Raw genomic sequence first — 14,791 nt, 5'->3', positions numbered from 1 at the left:
AATAATCTCTTTTTTTCATTGCCGCTGTAACTTTGAAGGGTCACAAAATGCACTGTTGCATGTTGAGGACTACCCGCATTATGAGGGCTGCCAATTTAAGACGGTTGTGTTTTTCTCACTTGGGTGTGTATCACCATTTTTAAAACCTGCCCTGCCAGCTGGAGGGAGTCTGGGGGTGTGTGCTTAGAATGGTGACGAAGCTTTAATAAGAGGCACCAATTTACCAGGTGTCGGATGAAACCTTCTGCCTCTTAATAAAAGGCCTTTTATCAATTGCTACCAGATCCCTGAGGGGGGGGGGTTGGAGAGGGGGCAACACAGACGAGCCTGGTTCTCGACTTATGATGGCGACATCATGGCCACTTCTTCCGTCCCAGTTCTTACCAAAGCAATGCTAAGTTTTTAACCTCTCAAAAATTAAACTCAAAAGCCACATTAAGCACTAGGGAAAGGTTAGGGTTAGGCTTACAAATGCCAGAAACGTTTTTAAGTGTGATGTGAGGATTCATAAACCACAACACGCAAAGGAAGGGAAGAAAAGGAGGAAAGAAAGGAGGGAGGCAGGGAAAAAAGGAGGAAGGAAGAAGCAAGGGAGAGAGGAAGAAAGGAAGGGAGGGAGGGAGGAAGGAGGGAAGGGAGAAAAGCAAGGAGGAGGGAAGGAAGGGGGAAGGAATAATGGAAGGAGAAAAGGAGGAGGGAGGGAGGGATGGAGAAAGAAAGGGAGGGAGGGAGAAAAGGAGGAAGGGAGGGAGAAAAGGAGGAATTAAGGGAGGGAGAAGAGGAACAAAGAAAGGGAGGGAGGCAGAAAAGGAGGAAGGAAGAAGTGAGGGAGAGGAAGAAAGGAAAGGAGGGTGGGAGGAAGGAGGGAAGGGAGAAAAGTAAGGAGGAGGGAAGGAAGTGAGGAAGGAAGAATGGAAAGAAGGGAAAGAGAAAAGGAGGAAGAAGGGAGGGAAGAAGAAAGGGAGGGAGGGAGGGAAGAAGGAAGGGAGAAAAGCAAGGAAGGAAGGGGGAAGGAATAATGGAAGGGAAGGAGAAAAGGAGGAGGGAGGGAGGGAGAAAGGGAGGGAGGAAGGGAGGGAGGGAGAAAAGGAAGGGAGGGAGGGAGAAAAGGAGGAATTAAGGGAGGGAGGGAGAAAAGGAAGGAAGAAAGGAAGGGAGGCAGAAAAGGAGGAAGGAAGAGAGGGAGAAAAGGGGGAAGGAAGGGAGGGAGGCATTTGTCTCTTCCCTCTCCTCAAATTCTTATAAGTTCTTTGATCTGAGGAAGGAGAATCCTGATTCACAAGTTTCTTTCCAACAAAGTGAAGAATTTTCATGCACTAACAGGTTTTTTCTTTTAGGGCTGAAGCAAACCTGGGGTGCATACCTGTAGCTGCAAAGGGCCTCTCTCTCTCTCTCTCCAAGCATCTCCAGAAGAAAGAAAGAAAGAAAGAAAGAAAGAAAGAAAGGAGGGAGGGAGGGAGGGGGAGAAAACCAGAAACCTTTGTGACGGTGCCAGATGGATTTCGACACAACGGCGGTTGTTTCCTTAATGTGACCTAACAACAACTTCGTGTTTTTATGTAACACATTGAAGCTTTTTCGCCCAGCCGTGGTTGATACCAGTGACATCAGAACTTGAATCTGAAACTATCTTAATGAGTCTCAGTGGCGCAGTGGTTAGAGTGCAGTTCTAGAGGCTATTTCTGCTGCCCGCCGGCTGCCTGCAATTTGGAAGTTCAAATCGCACCAGGCTCAAGGATGACTCAGCCTTCCGGCCTTCTAAGGTCGGTAAAATGAGGATCTGGATTGTTGGGGGCAAGAGGCTGACTCTGTAAACCGCTTAGAGAGGGCTGTAAAGCACTGTAAAACGGCATGTAAGTCTCAGTGCTATTGCTATCTCCCTCCCTCCCTAGTGGTTAGAATGCAGTATTGCAGGCTAACTCTGCCCACTGGCAGCAGTTCAATCCTGACCGACTGGCTGCAGGTTGACTCAGCCTTCCGTCTTTCCGAGATGGGTAAAATGAGGGCCCAGATTGTTGGGGGCAAGAGATACTGACTCTCTAAACTGCTTAGAGAGAGCTGGAAAGCACTGGTAAAGTGGTATATAAGTCTAAGTGCTTTTGCTAAAGTACGTCCAGATATCTGAACAAAGGAGTTGGCTGGACTCAAATGGGTTGAGCTTCTTATGACCAAGAAAGTCTGCAAATCTTTGCATTTTTTAAAAAATCACATTTTGCACATTAATTGTAATAATGGCCTGCCGGAGTTATCTGTATGCAGAGGCCATGTCCCTGACTGGAAGAGGCTGTTCCAACTACATAATTATGGTCTTTTATGGTCTTTCATCATCCAAAGTCTGCAATTATTCCCCAGAGCCAATCTCATTGGTCCAGACTCTGGAAGGAAATGTCCGGCCAGACCAGCAAAATTAAACAACCATTAGTTGCTCTCGGTACAGAAGGAGATCTGTCGGCAAAAGGCCTGGAACAACTTGGAGGGGGAAAAAATAGAACTCTTGTCAAAGCAACGCACACGTTGTTTCTGCTGGAGAACGTGGTTGGGCCCTAGGGGACTCTGCCTCCTGCCGAAAACCAACCAACATGGTTTGGAAACCCATGGTTTATGGCAGAGCTTCTCAACTTTAAGACGGGTGGACTGCAACTCTTATAATTCCCCAGCCAACTACACACACACACACACACACACACACACACACACTGGTGCAGTGGCCTCAGAGGTGGAGCTCTGGCCTCGCAATCATGATCTGATCTGAGTGTTTTGGAAGCTGGCCGTTAGAAAGTGCCGTGAGCTATTGTAAGTTTTGCAACAGTTTTGCTAAACAAAACTCTGCAATGGCGTCAGGAGGGGCATCTGGCCAGTAAAAGACTCTGCTAGCTCCATTCAGTTGCCCCTGATTCCATCCCACAAGGGATTAAAAGAAGATGACACACACACACACACACACACACACACACACACAGAGGGGGAGGGAGGGGGGAAGGAGGTGGCGTTCTCGCCTCACAATCAGGAGGCTGTGAGTTCAATCCTAGGTAGAGGCAGACATTTCTCTCACTCTCTGGGCACAATGAGAAGATATCTGCTGAACAAAACTCCACACTGGCGTCAGGAAGGGCATCTGGCCAGTAAAAAAACTCCATTCAGTTGCTCAGACTCCACCCCACAAGGGATTAAAATACGATCTCTCTCTCTCTCCCTCTCTCTCTCACGCACACACACACACACACACACACACACACACACGTTCCTAGATGGCATTTCTCCTCTTTTCAGATCCATTCTCATCCCAAAAGGTAACAAATCCAAGCATTGCCAGGAAGGCAAATTTTATTTACCAACAGAAACGGAAATGAATGGAAAAGCAATTCAGCTTGAAGCCTTCTCCACATGTTCAGAAGAAGAAGAAAGGGTGGGGGGGGGAAGCAGATATCGTTCGCCCTCAAAGCATTCTAGAGGTATCAAACCAGAATTCTATTTGGGGTTTAAAACCTCCCATGTTTCAAATGGCCTTTCCAGGACGTTCTTTAAGACATTCCACAGCCTCAATTGGAGCCTCCTGCTGGGAAGATCTTTCAGTTTGGAGTTTCTTTGGTCACGATCCGGCCCATGAAGTAGACGCCATAAACTTCCTTCACGTCACCTTTCACGATCAGTGTGGCTGATCCGGTGATAGGCTGATTGGGCTGTGAGAAAAGACAGAGCAATAGCAGTTAAGACTTATATACCGCTTCATAGGGCTTTCAGCCCTCTCTAAGCGGTTTACAGAGTCAGCATATCGCCCCCAACAGTCTGTGTCCTCATTTCACCCACCTCGGAAGGATGGAAGGCTGAGTCAACCTTGAGCCGGTGAGATTAGAACCGCTGAACTGCAGATAACAGTCAGCTGAAGTGGCCTGCAGTACTGCACCCTAACCACTGCGCCACCTTGGCTCCCCGAAGGGCCCTTACCAACAGCTGTGATGGACGTGCCCAAAAGCAAAAGAAAAAAAAAGAAAAAAAGATTTTGGGCGAAAATGCATAGGTGGTTAGAAAAAAAAATGTTAAGACAGCACATGGATTTTAAACCAGAACTCTTAGGCGCAATACCAGAAAAATACGATAAAGAGAATGTAGGTTTGATATTATGTGTTTTAACAGCGGCAAGAATTATATTTGCACAACACTGGAAAAGCGAGGAAACACCCGCGGAAGAAGATGTAATTAAAAAAAATATCGGACTCAACGGACAGGTAATCTGAACTGACGACATACACCTATGTAATGGATATAAAATGTAATTGTCGTAAGTTCTAATCACTATGTGGAAACGTTTATGGCAGAAATGTCGCACTATGTCCAAGGTGTTTAATGTTTATCTAATAAAAAAAATAAAAATAAATAAAAATATCGGACTGTGCAGAAATAGACAGATTAACACCGAAGATAAAAGACAAAGAAGACATAGAATACTTTCAAACTTGGGACTTATTTTATCAATGAATGAATGAATGAATGAATGACAATAGAGACAGAAATTAGGAGCGAGGTGTAAACAAATGGACTCAGACAATGTTCTTTAAGCACATTTTGTATGCAAAGAAAAAACCAGTATGTATGTATCAGTGATGGGCTCCGGATCCCGGCGCAGCACGGGCGCAGCATGCACATATGTACTTACCGCCCGCAACACTCCAAGACGGCTCCGCGACACTCCAGCTGCTCGGCGGAGCATCGCGCAGGCACCATACGATCCATCCGCATGCGCATAAGTCCCGATTGGCTCAAACACAGGTAAGGAGGGCGGGCAGGTGGGCCCTCCAAAGCACCCTACCAGAACAGTACCTGGTGCTCCCAGCACGCACCGGTACACTCGTACCGGGGAGTACAGGTCGTACCCCACCACTGGTATGTATGTATGTATATAAAAAGATAGAGGAGGGCTTGAATTTCGGGGCTTCTGAAGGTTAACCTCCCTGGACTCTTTAAAGCCGGAGTCTGCCAACTTCAGGTTTGGGATCTGGCATTGTATCGCGGCATGCCAGAAACAGGGCTGCGCAAACAAGAGAAGCCCCATCTGTGAGATTCAGCCATTTCTGACCGGTTCGGTCAAACCTAATTTTGCAACTGGTTTGCCGAAGCGGTAGTTGGAAGGATTGGCCCACCCCTCCCAGGAGTCTCCACGCAGCCCGTTCATGGTGCCAGGTATGCAGGGCCCACACGGAGGCTCTGGGAGGGCAAAAAATAGGCCTCCCGGAAGTTCCAGAAGTCTGGAAATGGGCCCTGGGGAGACTGTTTTCGCCCCCCCTCCCCGGAGACTCAAGGAAAGCCTCCAGAGCCTGGGGAAGGCGAAAATTCCCCCCTCCGTGGTGCAGGACGCCGAGTAGGCCAGCGGTTAGGGTGCAGTACTGCAGGCCACTTCAGCTGACTGTTATCTGCAGTTCAGCGGTTCTAATCTCACCGGCTCAAGGTTGACTCAGCCTTCCATCCTTCCGAGGTGGGTGAAATGAGGACCCAGACTGTGGGGGCGATATGCTGACTCTGTAAACTGCTTAGAGAGGGCTGAAAGTCTAACTGCTATTGCTATGCCCCCGCATAACCACACCCACCTAATAACCGGGCAAAGAGCCGGTTGCTAAAAATTTTCAATCCCACCCCCTGCATGTGAAATCACGTACTCTCCAGTCCATGGAAAAACCTCACTCCACGGAACCACTTCCTGGTTCTGCTGCTTTAATGCAGTGTGTGTCAACCTTGGTAAGTTTAAGATACCGTGTTTCCCCGAAAATAAGACAGGGTCTTATTTTCTTTTGATCTCTCCAAAATAAGCGCTTGGCCTTATTTTCGGGGAGGTCTTATTATTTTTGAGGCGCAGGAGGTGGCAAGCATGGTCACCTCATGGCTGCTGCGGTGTTGCAATATTTTTGGGGGGGAGGGCTTATTTACGGGGGAGGGCTTATTTTAACGCATGCACTCAAAAGCCCGATGGGGCTTATTATCTGGGGAGGTTTTATTTTCAGGGAAACAGGGTGTTGACTTCGGCTACCAGAATTCCTCGTTCTGGGAATCAAAATCAGCCCAGAAAAAGTCCTGAAAACCACCCAAAAATGGGCTGGAAATGGACCGAAAAACGTCCTGAAAACCACCCGTTTTTAAGCTTGCCGAAGGTTAAGAACGGGGGGTGATGCCAAGACTTAGTTCAAAGGGAAGGAGAGAACGAAAGGAAACGACCTCAATCGAATAGGACTTTGAAGCGTGCCAACCTACATCTGAGCCAGCAGGGGGCACCCAAGAAACGATGATGGATTTGGTCTGCCCACGTTCCACCATTCCTTTGACTGGATCTACGCTGAATCCTTTGAGCTGCAAAATCTGTAAGCTTTCCCAGGTGAATTCCACATTCTGCAAAAGGGGGGGGGGATAAAAAAGGGAGGAAACCTCAATCAAGGAAGAATGGGTGGAAACTGAACAAGGAGAGATTCGACCTGGAAATAAGGAGGAACTTTTCGACGGTGAGAACCAAAGGAACAGAAGTTGCCTCCGGAAGTGGTGGGAGCTTCATCCCTGGAGGCTTTCAAGAAGAGACTGGACTGCCATCTGTCAGGAATGGTGTAGGGTCTCCTGCTTGGGCAAGGAGGGGTTGGACTAGATGACCTGCAAGGTCCCTTCCAACTCTGTTAACCTCTGAGATAGAGCAGCATAAAATACAAGCGAGCAAGCACCTGTTTCAGTACAGATAGTCCTCAACTTACAACCATCACAGCAGACAGAATTTTCCTTGCTAAGCAGGGCAGATGGTAAGAGAGTCAAGTGAAAGATTTTCCCTCTTCTCTGTTTGACCAAGTCATCACCATCTCCTTTTAACGACCCCATCATCCCTTGCGGGGTGGAGTCCGGGCAACTGAACGGAGCTATCAGAATGCTTACTGGCCGGATGCCTTTCCCTGTTGCCAATGTGGAGTTTTGTTCAGCAGATAATATTCTCATTGTGCCCAGAGACAGAAATATCTGCCTCTACCTAGGATCAAACTCACAGCCTCCTCATAGTGAGGCAAGAGCTCCAGCTGTAGGCCAATTCCTCTCCCGAATTTCACAATTAGCTTTGATAAATGTACCCCCCCACCCCACCCCCCAAAGATTTTCACACCTTCTTTGACGCAAACTGAGCAGTCCGTATGGCTCCGACTTTCAACTCCCGCACGGCTGGGATCACCAAAGTTTCCGTCTGCACACACTTCAAGCTGACCAGGATGCAATTGGTGGCTTTGTCGGCTTCTGCAGAGATGCAATTTTGGTCCATCGGTGATGGGAGGAGGAGGAGGAGGGGGGGGAAGAACGGGTTTTGATGGGGAAAAAAATCAACCATGAATTTCCACATTTTCTCGGTCATCCAAGTCAGGGTTTGTCCCAAAAGTGGGGTTTTTTTTGGGGGGGGGGGTTCAAAAGACAACTGGACTTCCTTTGTTTTTTGCTTGAAGACATTTCGCTTCTCATCCAAGAAGCTTCCTCACTTCTGACTGAACGGTTCCTTGGAACGAGCTCCCCGTGGAGATCCGGACCCTTACTACCCTCTCGGCGTTCCGTAAAGCTATCAAGTCCTGGCTGTTCTGGCAGGCTGGGGGGCTGTTGAAGTATCCAGCCCCGCTTCATTTGTGACTGTTGTGTATTTTAATATTGTTTGTGTTGTCTTATTTATCCCCTCCCCCGTTTCATTTTTTTTTTTAAAGTAAAGCTATGGTTTATTACAAAGGCCACATAATCTCAGGCTGCATCTCAATCAAACTTACTTGGAATCAAACTCAGTTAAGCTCTTATACAACACCAGGATGCATAGAGAGAGAATAAAACCTGAAGGTTAATTAATTTAGTAATCTTTCTTTTTTTTTTTTTAAGAAAATTAATGTTTTTATTTTCCATTTTTCATTTTCATACAGTCACATATATACTGTGCATAACCGGGGCCATACGACATTAAACAATAATCACAGCAGTTCCTCTTGTCAACAATACCCCCAGAAATATAAATAAAATAAGACTCAAACTCAAACTCAAATAGAAACCCAATATACCTCTTCTGCTCTCCATACACCTCTTTCTTCCACCCCCCCTCCAACTTACTATCTTCCCTCCATCATTCCCCTCTACCCTACTTCCCCTTCCCCCTCTACCACTCCTCCCTCCCCCGTTTCATTGTGAACCGCCCGGAGTCCTTCGGGAGTGGGCGGCATACAAAACCAATAAACGAAATGAAACGAAACCTTCCATTCCGTCAGAACGAAAGAGGCTTCTTGGATGAGAAGCGAAACTTTGCCTTCAAGCAAAAAACAAAAGGAAGTCCAGTTGCTTTTTCCAGGAGGGGGGGGGGGGGAAAGCACCTTTGGATTCCCATGGCGGCGTAGATAAATATGAAAGAAATTGCATTTACCTAAAACATTTCTCCCCCCCCCCCCAGCACCTCTTTTAGGTGGAATGAATGACCCCGTTGCTTCGGTTGCGGTTTACCGAACAAGCCACCACGGGCTGGCTTTGACCCAGCATGCTAAGCGATACCAGGCACAAGCACATCAGAGGCTGAGGGATGAGAACCCAGCTGACTTTGTGGCCCCCAAATCTATGCCTTTGGGTATGGGGAGTTGGAGGATTCCATCTTCAAATGAAATGCCTCTTTCTAGGGTCTGTGATGCTCTCCGAGCATGGTGGTTTCCTTGCAGGCGCTTCATTACCAAACGAGGCAACATCATCAGTGCTAGAAGGGAGTGGGGTTTGTGGAGAGGAGGAGGAGGAGGAGGAGGAGGAGGAGGAGGAGGAGGAGGAGGAGGAGGAGGAGGAGGAGGAGGAGGAGGAGGAGGAGGAGGAGAACGACGACTATGAGGTCCTTGGTGCTCTCTGAGCTTGGTTATTTCTTGCATATGTTTCATTACCAAACTAGGTAACATTATCAGTGCTAGAAGGGAGTGGGATGTGTGGATAGGAGGACAGAGGAGGAAAGGAAGAGGAGGAGGACGACGACTATGGGGTCCTTGGTGCTCTCTGAGCTTGGTGGTTTTCTTGCAGACGTTTTGTAACCCAACTAGGGAACATCATCAGTGCTAGAAGGGAGTGGGTTTTGCGGAGAGGAGGAGGAGGAGGAGGAGGAGGAGGAGGAGGAGGAGGAGAACTGTAGAGTCTTTGGTGCTCTCTGGGCTTGGTGGCTTTCCTGCGGACGTTTCATTACCCAACTAGGCAACATCATCAGTGCAGTGCCTCTGCCTGTTCAGAGAAATCCTACTGGTATCCTCATCATCATCATCTCTTTCCTGGACGCTAAAAGCAAACTACAACAACCTTGCAGGGTAGCTCGGAACAGATCTCTTTGGGTATTCTTGGCATTCCTTCCCATCCTCTGCCCGCCGGAACCCCCAAATTCCCCCCTCTGCGGTTTCAAAGCCCAGGACGAACAGAGTTGAGCTCTCTTCAAGGCGACGTCACCTGCTTTGGAGGCTTCCTCAGTTATGGAGGTTAGCACAGCCAGCGATTCGAAGGGCACATCCAGCGGCTCTCCGCCTTCCACGTACATGATGTGGTTCCTTGCTGCCCCCTTCAGCTGGATCACCCGGATAATCTCCTGCAAGGGGTTTCAAACAGCTCGAGGTTTCTAAAATGCCTCTCCGTCACTTACAGTACCTGGTATTATTCCCAACACGTTTTCCAAGGAATCTTGGAAGAAAACCTTCCAAAGGAAAAGAAGCCCTACTCCCTTTAAAACAATATCCTTCAACTTTGGGAACTTATAAGAATAGAATATAGAATAATAGAACATAATAATAGCAATAGAATAGAAAATAGAATGGAATAATAATAGAATAGAATAATAGAATAGAGAATAGAATAGAAAATAGAATAGAGAATAGAATAGAGAATAGAATAGAGAATAGAATAGAATAATAATAGAATAGAATAATACAATACAATAATAATAGATTAGAAAATAGAATAGAAAAAAGAATAGAAAATAGAATAGAAATAGCAATAGCAATAGCAGTTAGACTAATATACCGCTTCATGGGGCTTTCAGCCCTCTCTAAGCGGTTTACAGAGTCAGCATATTGCCCCCAACGACAATCCGGGTCCTCATTTTATCCACCTCGGAAGGATGGAAGGCTGAGTCAACCCTGAGCCGGTGAGATTTGAACAGCTGAACTGCAGAACTGCAGTCAGCTGAAGTAGCCTGCAGTGCTGCATTTAACCACTGCGCCACCTCGTCTTAAAATAGAATAGAAAATAGAATAGAAAATGGAATAGAAAATAGAATAGAAAATAGAATAGAAAATAGAATAGAAAATAGAATAGAATGCAGAATAGAGGATAGAATAGGAAATAGCAATAGAAATAGAATAGAATAGAAAATAGGAATACAATAGAATAGAGAAAGAATAGAATAAGAATAGAACAGAATATAGAAATAACAGAACAGAACAGAATAGAAGCCATTTTAAGGCACAACAGGCTGTATCTTAACAGAACACACACACACCGAGGAGTGTTAGGGATGTCTTATTCCCACAGTATTTTTCTCCAGAGAATAAGTCCTCTGTGTAACAAGTTTGGTTGAAATTGCTTGAGGCGTTCACACACACACAGACACACACACAGACACAAAGATTCCTCAGCCCCCTGGGTCACTCAGAGGTCATCCAAGGGGAACCTCTTAAGATTTTTTCATCTAACCTCTCTAGAGAAAAACCACGTTAGAAAAAAAACCAATGCCGTCCCTTTGAAATCGGAAAGTTTGGAGATTCTAAAGAGAGGGTTTCCCTCTGCCCACTTCATCCCTTTCCCTTCTTTGTCGAGTCGTTTTGTTATCTTCGTTATCTGGACACTGCTCTGCTTAAGCCCCAGGGGTGGGTGGGTGGGAAATTCAGGGATAGTGTTAGCGCAGCCGAGCTTAAACTAAGCTCACCTTATCAAAAAGCAAGATCTGGATGCGGTCGGAATAATACAGGCTCTCGTGATCAGGGCTGAAGGTGACAGTGAATTCCTGAGACTTCCCAACCCCGATGATGCCTTGCATTGGGAAGATGCTGAAGACACTCTCGCCACTGTAGTTCTGTGTACCTTAGAATAGAGTAGAAAAAAATAGCAGAGTTGGAAGGGACCTTGGAGGTCTTCTAGTCCAACCCCCTGCTTAGGCAAGAAACCCAACACCACTTCAGACAAATGGTTATCTATCCAACATCTTCTTCAAAACTTCCAATGTTGGAGCATTCACAACTTCTGGAGGCAAGTTTAATCCACTGATTAATTGTTCTAACTGTCAGGAAATTTCTCCTTACTTCTAAGTTGCTTCTCTCCTTGATTAGTTTCCACCCATTGCTTCTTGTCCTGCCCTCAGGTTCCTTGGAGAATAGCTTGACCCCCTCTTCTTTGTGGCAACCCCTGAGCTATTGGAAGACTGCTATCCTGTCTCCCCTAGTCCTTCTTTTCATTCAACTAGACATACCCAGTTCCTGCAACCGTTCTTCATATGTTTTGGCCTCCAGTCCCCTAAATCCTCTTTGTTGCTCTTCTCTGCACTCTTTCTAGAGTCTCCACATCTTTTTTTACATCGTGGTGACCAAAACTGAATGCCGTATTCCAAGTGTGGCCTTACCAAGGCCTTATAAAGTGGTATTAACACTTCACGTGATCTTGATTCTATCCCTCTGTTGATGCAGCCTATAAATGTGATGGCTTTTTTGGCAGCTGCTGTACACGGCTGGCTCCTATTTAAATGGTTGTCCACTAGGACTCCAAGATCCCTCTCACAGTTACTAACTTTGAGCAAGGTACCACATATACTTTACCTGTAATTGTAGACTGACGGATATAGATAAATATCAATAGATAAATAGATAGATAGATAGATAGATAGATAGATGGATGGATGGATGGATGGATGGATGGATGGATGGATGGATGGATGGATGGATGGATGGATGGATGATGGATGGATAGATAAGATAGATAAGAAAGAAAGAAATAACGAAAGAAATATGGTTGGATAGATGGATGGGTGGATAGATGATAGATAGATAAAAGATAGATAGATAGATAGATAGATAGATAGATAGATAGATAGATAGATAGATAGATAGATAGATAGACAGACAGACAGACAGACAGACACAGACAGACAGACACAGACAGACAGAGATAGAGATAGATGGATGGATGGATGGATAGATTGATAAGATAGATGGATGGATGGATAGATGGACGGATGGCTGGAGATAGAGCTAGATGGATGGATGGATAAGAAAGAAAGAAAAAGAAAGAAAGAAAGAAAGAAAGAAAGAAAGAAAGAAAGAAAGAAAGAAAGAAAGAAGGATGGATGGAGATAGAGATAGATGGATGGATAGATGGATAAGAAAAAAAGATGGATGGATGAAGATAGAGATGGATGGATGGATGGATAAGAAAGATAGATAGATAGATGGATAGATAGATGGATGGATGGATGGATAGAGATCAATGGATGGATAGATAAGCTAGATAAGAAAGATAGATAAAATAGATGGATGGAGATAGACATGGATGGATGGATGGATGGATAGATGGATAGATCGATAGATAGATAGACAGATAGACAGATAGACAGATAGATAGATTATTGCCTTGTTTTCCCATTAAATTTGCCCTCCCACCCCAAAACAGCCATAATAAAGATAACCTGTTACGATCCTTCATGTAACTGGAACATGGAGAATTTGTTCAAATCATGTGAATCGTAACCATGAAGCAACGCAACCCACATCTAGCACAAAATAGCCTTCAACACAGGGCCCATTTCCTTACCAATTATATGTGTTTCTCTTGGAGTTTTAAGGAATGGGGGAAACGTCTGCAGCTCTTGGTATCTGTCCGGAGAAAGAGAGTCCAAGACGATAGAATATTTCAAGGCCAAAGGAGAAATGTTCTCGATCTGCAAAAAGAACCCATCGTTCTAAAATTATCCCAAATATTGAGCCGTTTTTCCTTAGATAGCAGAGTTCAGATGCTATTGGCCTTTGGCAAAAACACGCATTTTTTGCGGATTCAGGAAGAAAACGGTGGCGGGAAAGTAATTGTTAACCCAGGATCAAGAAATATTTCCTAGCTGTCATGGATGAGAACAGTTAACATGGTTTAATTCAGGGGTGTCCAACCTTGGCAACTTTAAGACTTGTGGACTTCAGACCTGGGGAATTCTGGGAGTTGAAGTCCACAAGTCTTTAAAGGTGCCAAGGTTGGACACCTGTCAACTCTGAAGCTGGCCGGACCGAAGCCATTTTTGTGCCACACTGGAGCTGAGGGTCAGGGAAGGCGGAATTGAGATAGAAGGATTTTTGTAGCCAAAACAAAATACTTTCTCTTGAAAACCAAGGTCATTCTCACACCTGGTCAGGAGGAGGCGGAGTGATGCTACCTAGTTGTCGGACAACACGGCGATTGGACCAAGTGACTGTGTTGAGAAAGTGGAAAATCTTTTACTTTGAGTGCGGTGAAAACTGTGGGGGTTTTCAGAGTCGGTTTTCACCAGGTATGTGCCAATATCGTATTTCTGATAAAAGTAATTGTTGAGGAATTCAATTGCCTCGGGGTCTTGCTTGCAATGGATTTATTACTTGGAAAACTGACAACACCCCTGGTTCAGATATGAATTATTTCAGAGAACCTTTGTTCCAGAAATGGACCATGATTTTGTGTTTTGTGTCTGTATGTGTGTTTTGTCTGTGTTTATTCAAAAATTTAAAAAAAATCTTTAGTAAAAAAAAACACGGTATCTCCCCTAACGATTTACTTGGGAACAGGGGAATAGGATCACATTCTTGACTTCCTTGGAAAGGAGACGGTACCTTGAAGACAGAGGTGGTGGTTTCCTTGGAGACCACATATCCCATGTTCAACACATCTTCCTCCAGCGAACACGCAATGGATGCGATTACTCCCCTGCCAGTCAGTGTAAGAGTCAGGGTGGCTTTCTCAGTTCGTATCTCCAGGATTTCAAAATACTGGGAAGAGAAATTTCAGGGGAAGAGGTCAGTGGAACACCCTATAGCAGTGGGTCTCAATCTTCCTAATGCCCCGACCAGTGTTTCTCAACCTTGGCAACTTGAAGATGTCCGGACTTCAATTCCCAGAATTCCCCAGCCAGCATTCGCTGGCTGGGGAATTCTGGGAGTTGAAGTCCGGACATCTTCAAGTTGCCAAGGTTGAGAAACACTGGCCCCGACCCTTTAATACAATTCCTCATGTTGCAGTGACCCCCCAACCATAAAATTATTTTAAGTTTTCCGTATTTTTTCGAAAATATGGGTTTTCGGATGGTCTTAGGTGACCCCTGTGAAAGGGTCGTTTGACCCCCAAAGGGGTCCCGACCCACAGGTTGAGAACCGCAACTCTATAGATGAGTGTGTCTCAACCTTCTCCACTTTAAGAGGCGTGGACTTCAACTCTCAGAATTCCCCAGCCAGCACATCCGTCCATCCGTCCATCCGTCCATCCATCCATCCATCCATCCATCCACCCACACACCTATCCATCCATCCATCTGTACAGCGGCGAGCAGCTGGAGCATCACAGGTGATAAGTAGGCATGCATGTTCTATGCACATGCTGCGCGCATGCATGTGGTGGATGCCGGGCCCCGTTGCACTGTACCGGTTGCAACAGGATCCGGAACCCACCACTGCTACCTACCCCCCCCCCCCACAAACACACACGCAAATGGTGATCAAATATCTATCTAATCTTGTCTTCTATATCTATCTATCTATCTATCTATCTATCTATCTATCTATCTATCTATCTATCTATCTAT

The 14,791-nt window shown here is 45.8% G+C and overlaps 1 protein-coding gene across 1 annotated transcript in view; it reads right to left on the bottom strand.

Annotated features, from left to right (window-relative positions):
• Positions 1 to 3,322: 3,322 nt before the first annotated feature.
• CFAP74 (cilia and flagella associated protein 74) overlaps positions 3,323 to 14,791 on the bottom strand; it is a 66,605-nt gene continuing 55,136 nt past the window's right edge. Inside the window, exons 33-39 of the mRNA XM_032232271.1 lie at positions 13,827 to 13,982; positions 12,787 to 12,913; positions 10,913 to 11,067; positions 9,442 to 9,577; positions 7,121 to 7,248; positions 6,241 to 6,375; positions 3,323 to 3,680 (exon numbers count right to left, since the gene is read on the bottom strand). Coding sequence (XP_032088162.1) covers positions 3,570 to 3,680; positions 6,241 to 6,375; positions 7,121 to 7,248; positions 9,442 to 9,577; positions 10,913 to 11,067; positions 12,787 to 12,913; positions 13,827 to 13,982 — 948 coding nt within the window. The 3' untranslated portion in view covers positions 3,323 to 3,569. The remainder of the gene's footprint in view (positions 3,681 to 6,240; positions 6,376 to 7,120; positions 7,249 to 9,441; positions 9,578 to 10,912; positions 11,068 to 12,786; positions 12,914 to 13,826; positions 13,983 to 14,791) is intronic.

This window comes from Thamnophis elegans, chromosome 15 (assembly GCF_009769535.1).
Source record: "Thamnophis elegans isolate rThaEle1 chromosome 15, rThaEle1.pri, whole genome shotgun sequence".
NCBI classification, from domain to species: Eukaryota; Metazoa; Chordata; class Lepidosauria; order Squamata; family Colubridae; genus Thamnophis; species Thamnophis elegans.
This window is presented reverse-complemented; position numbering and strand designations above follow the sequence as displayed.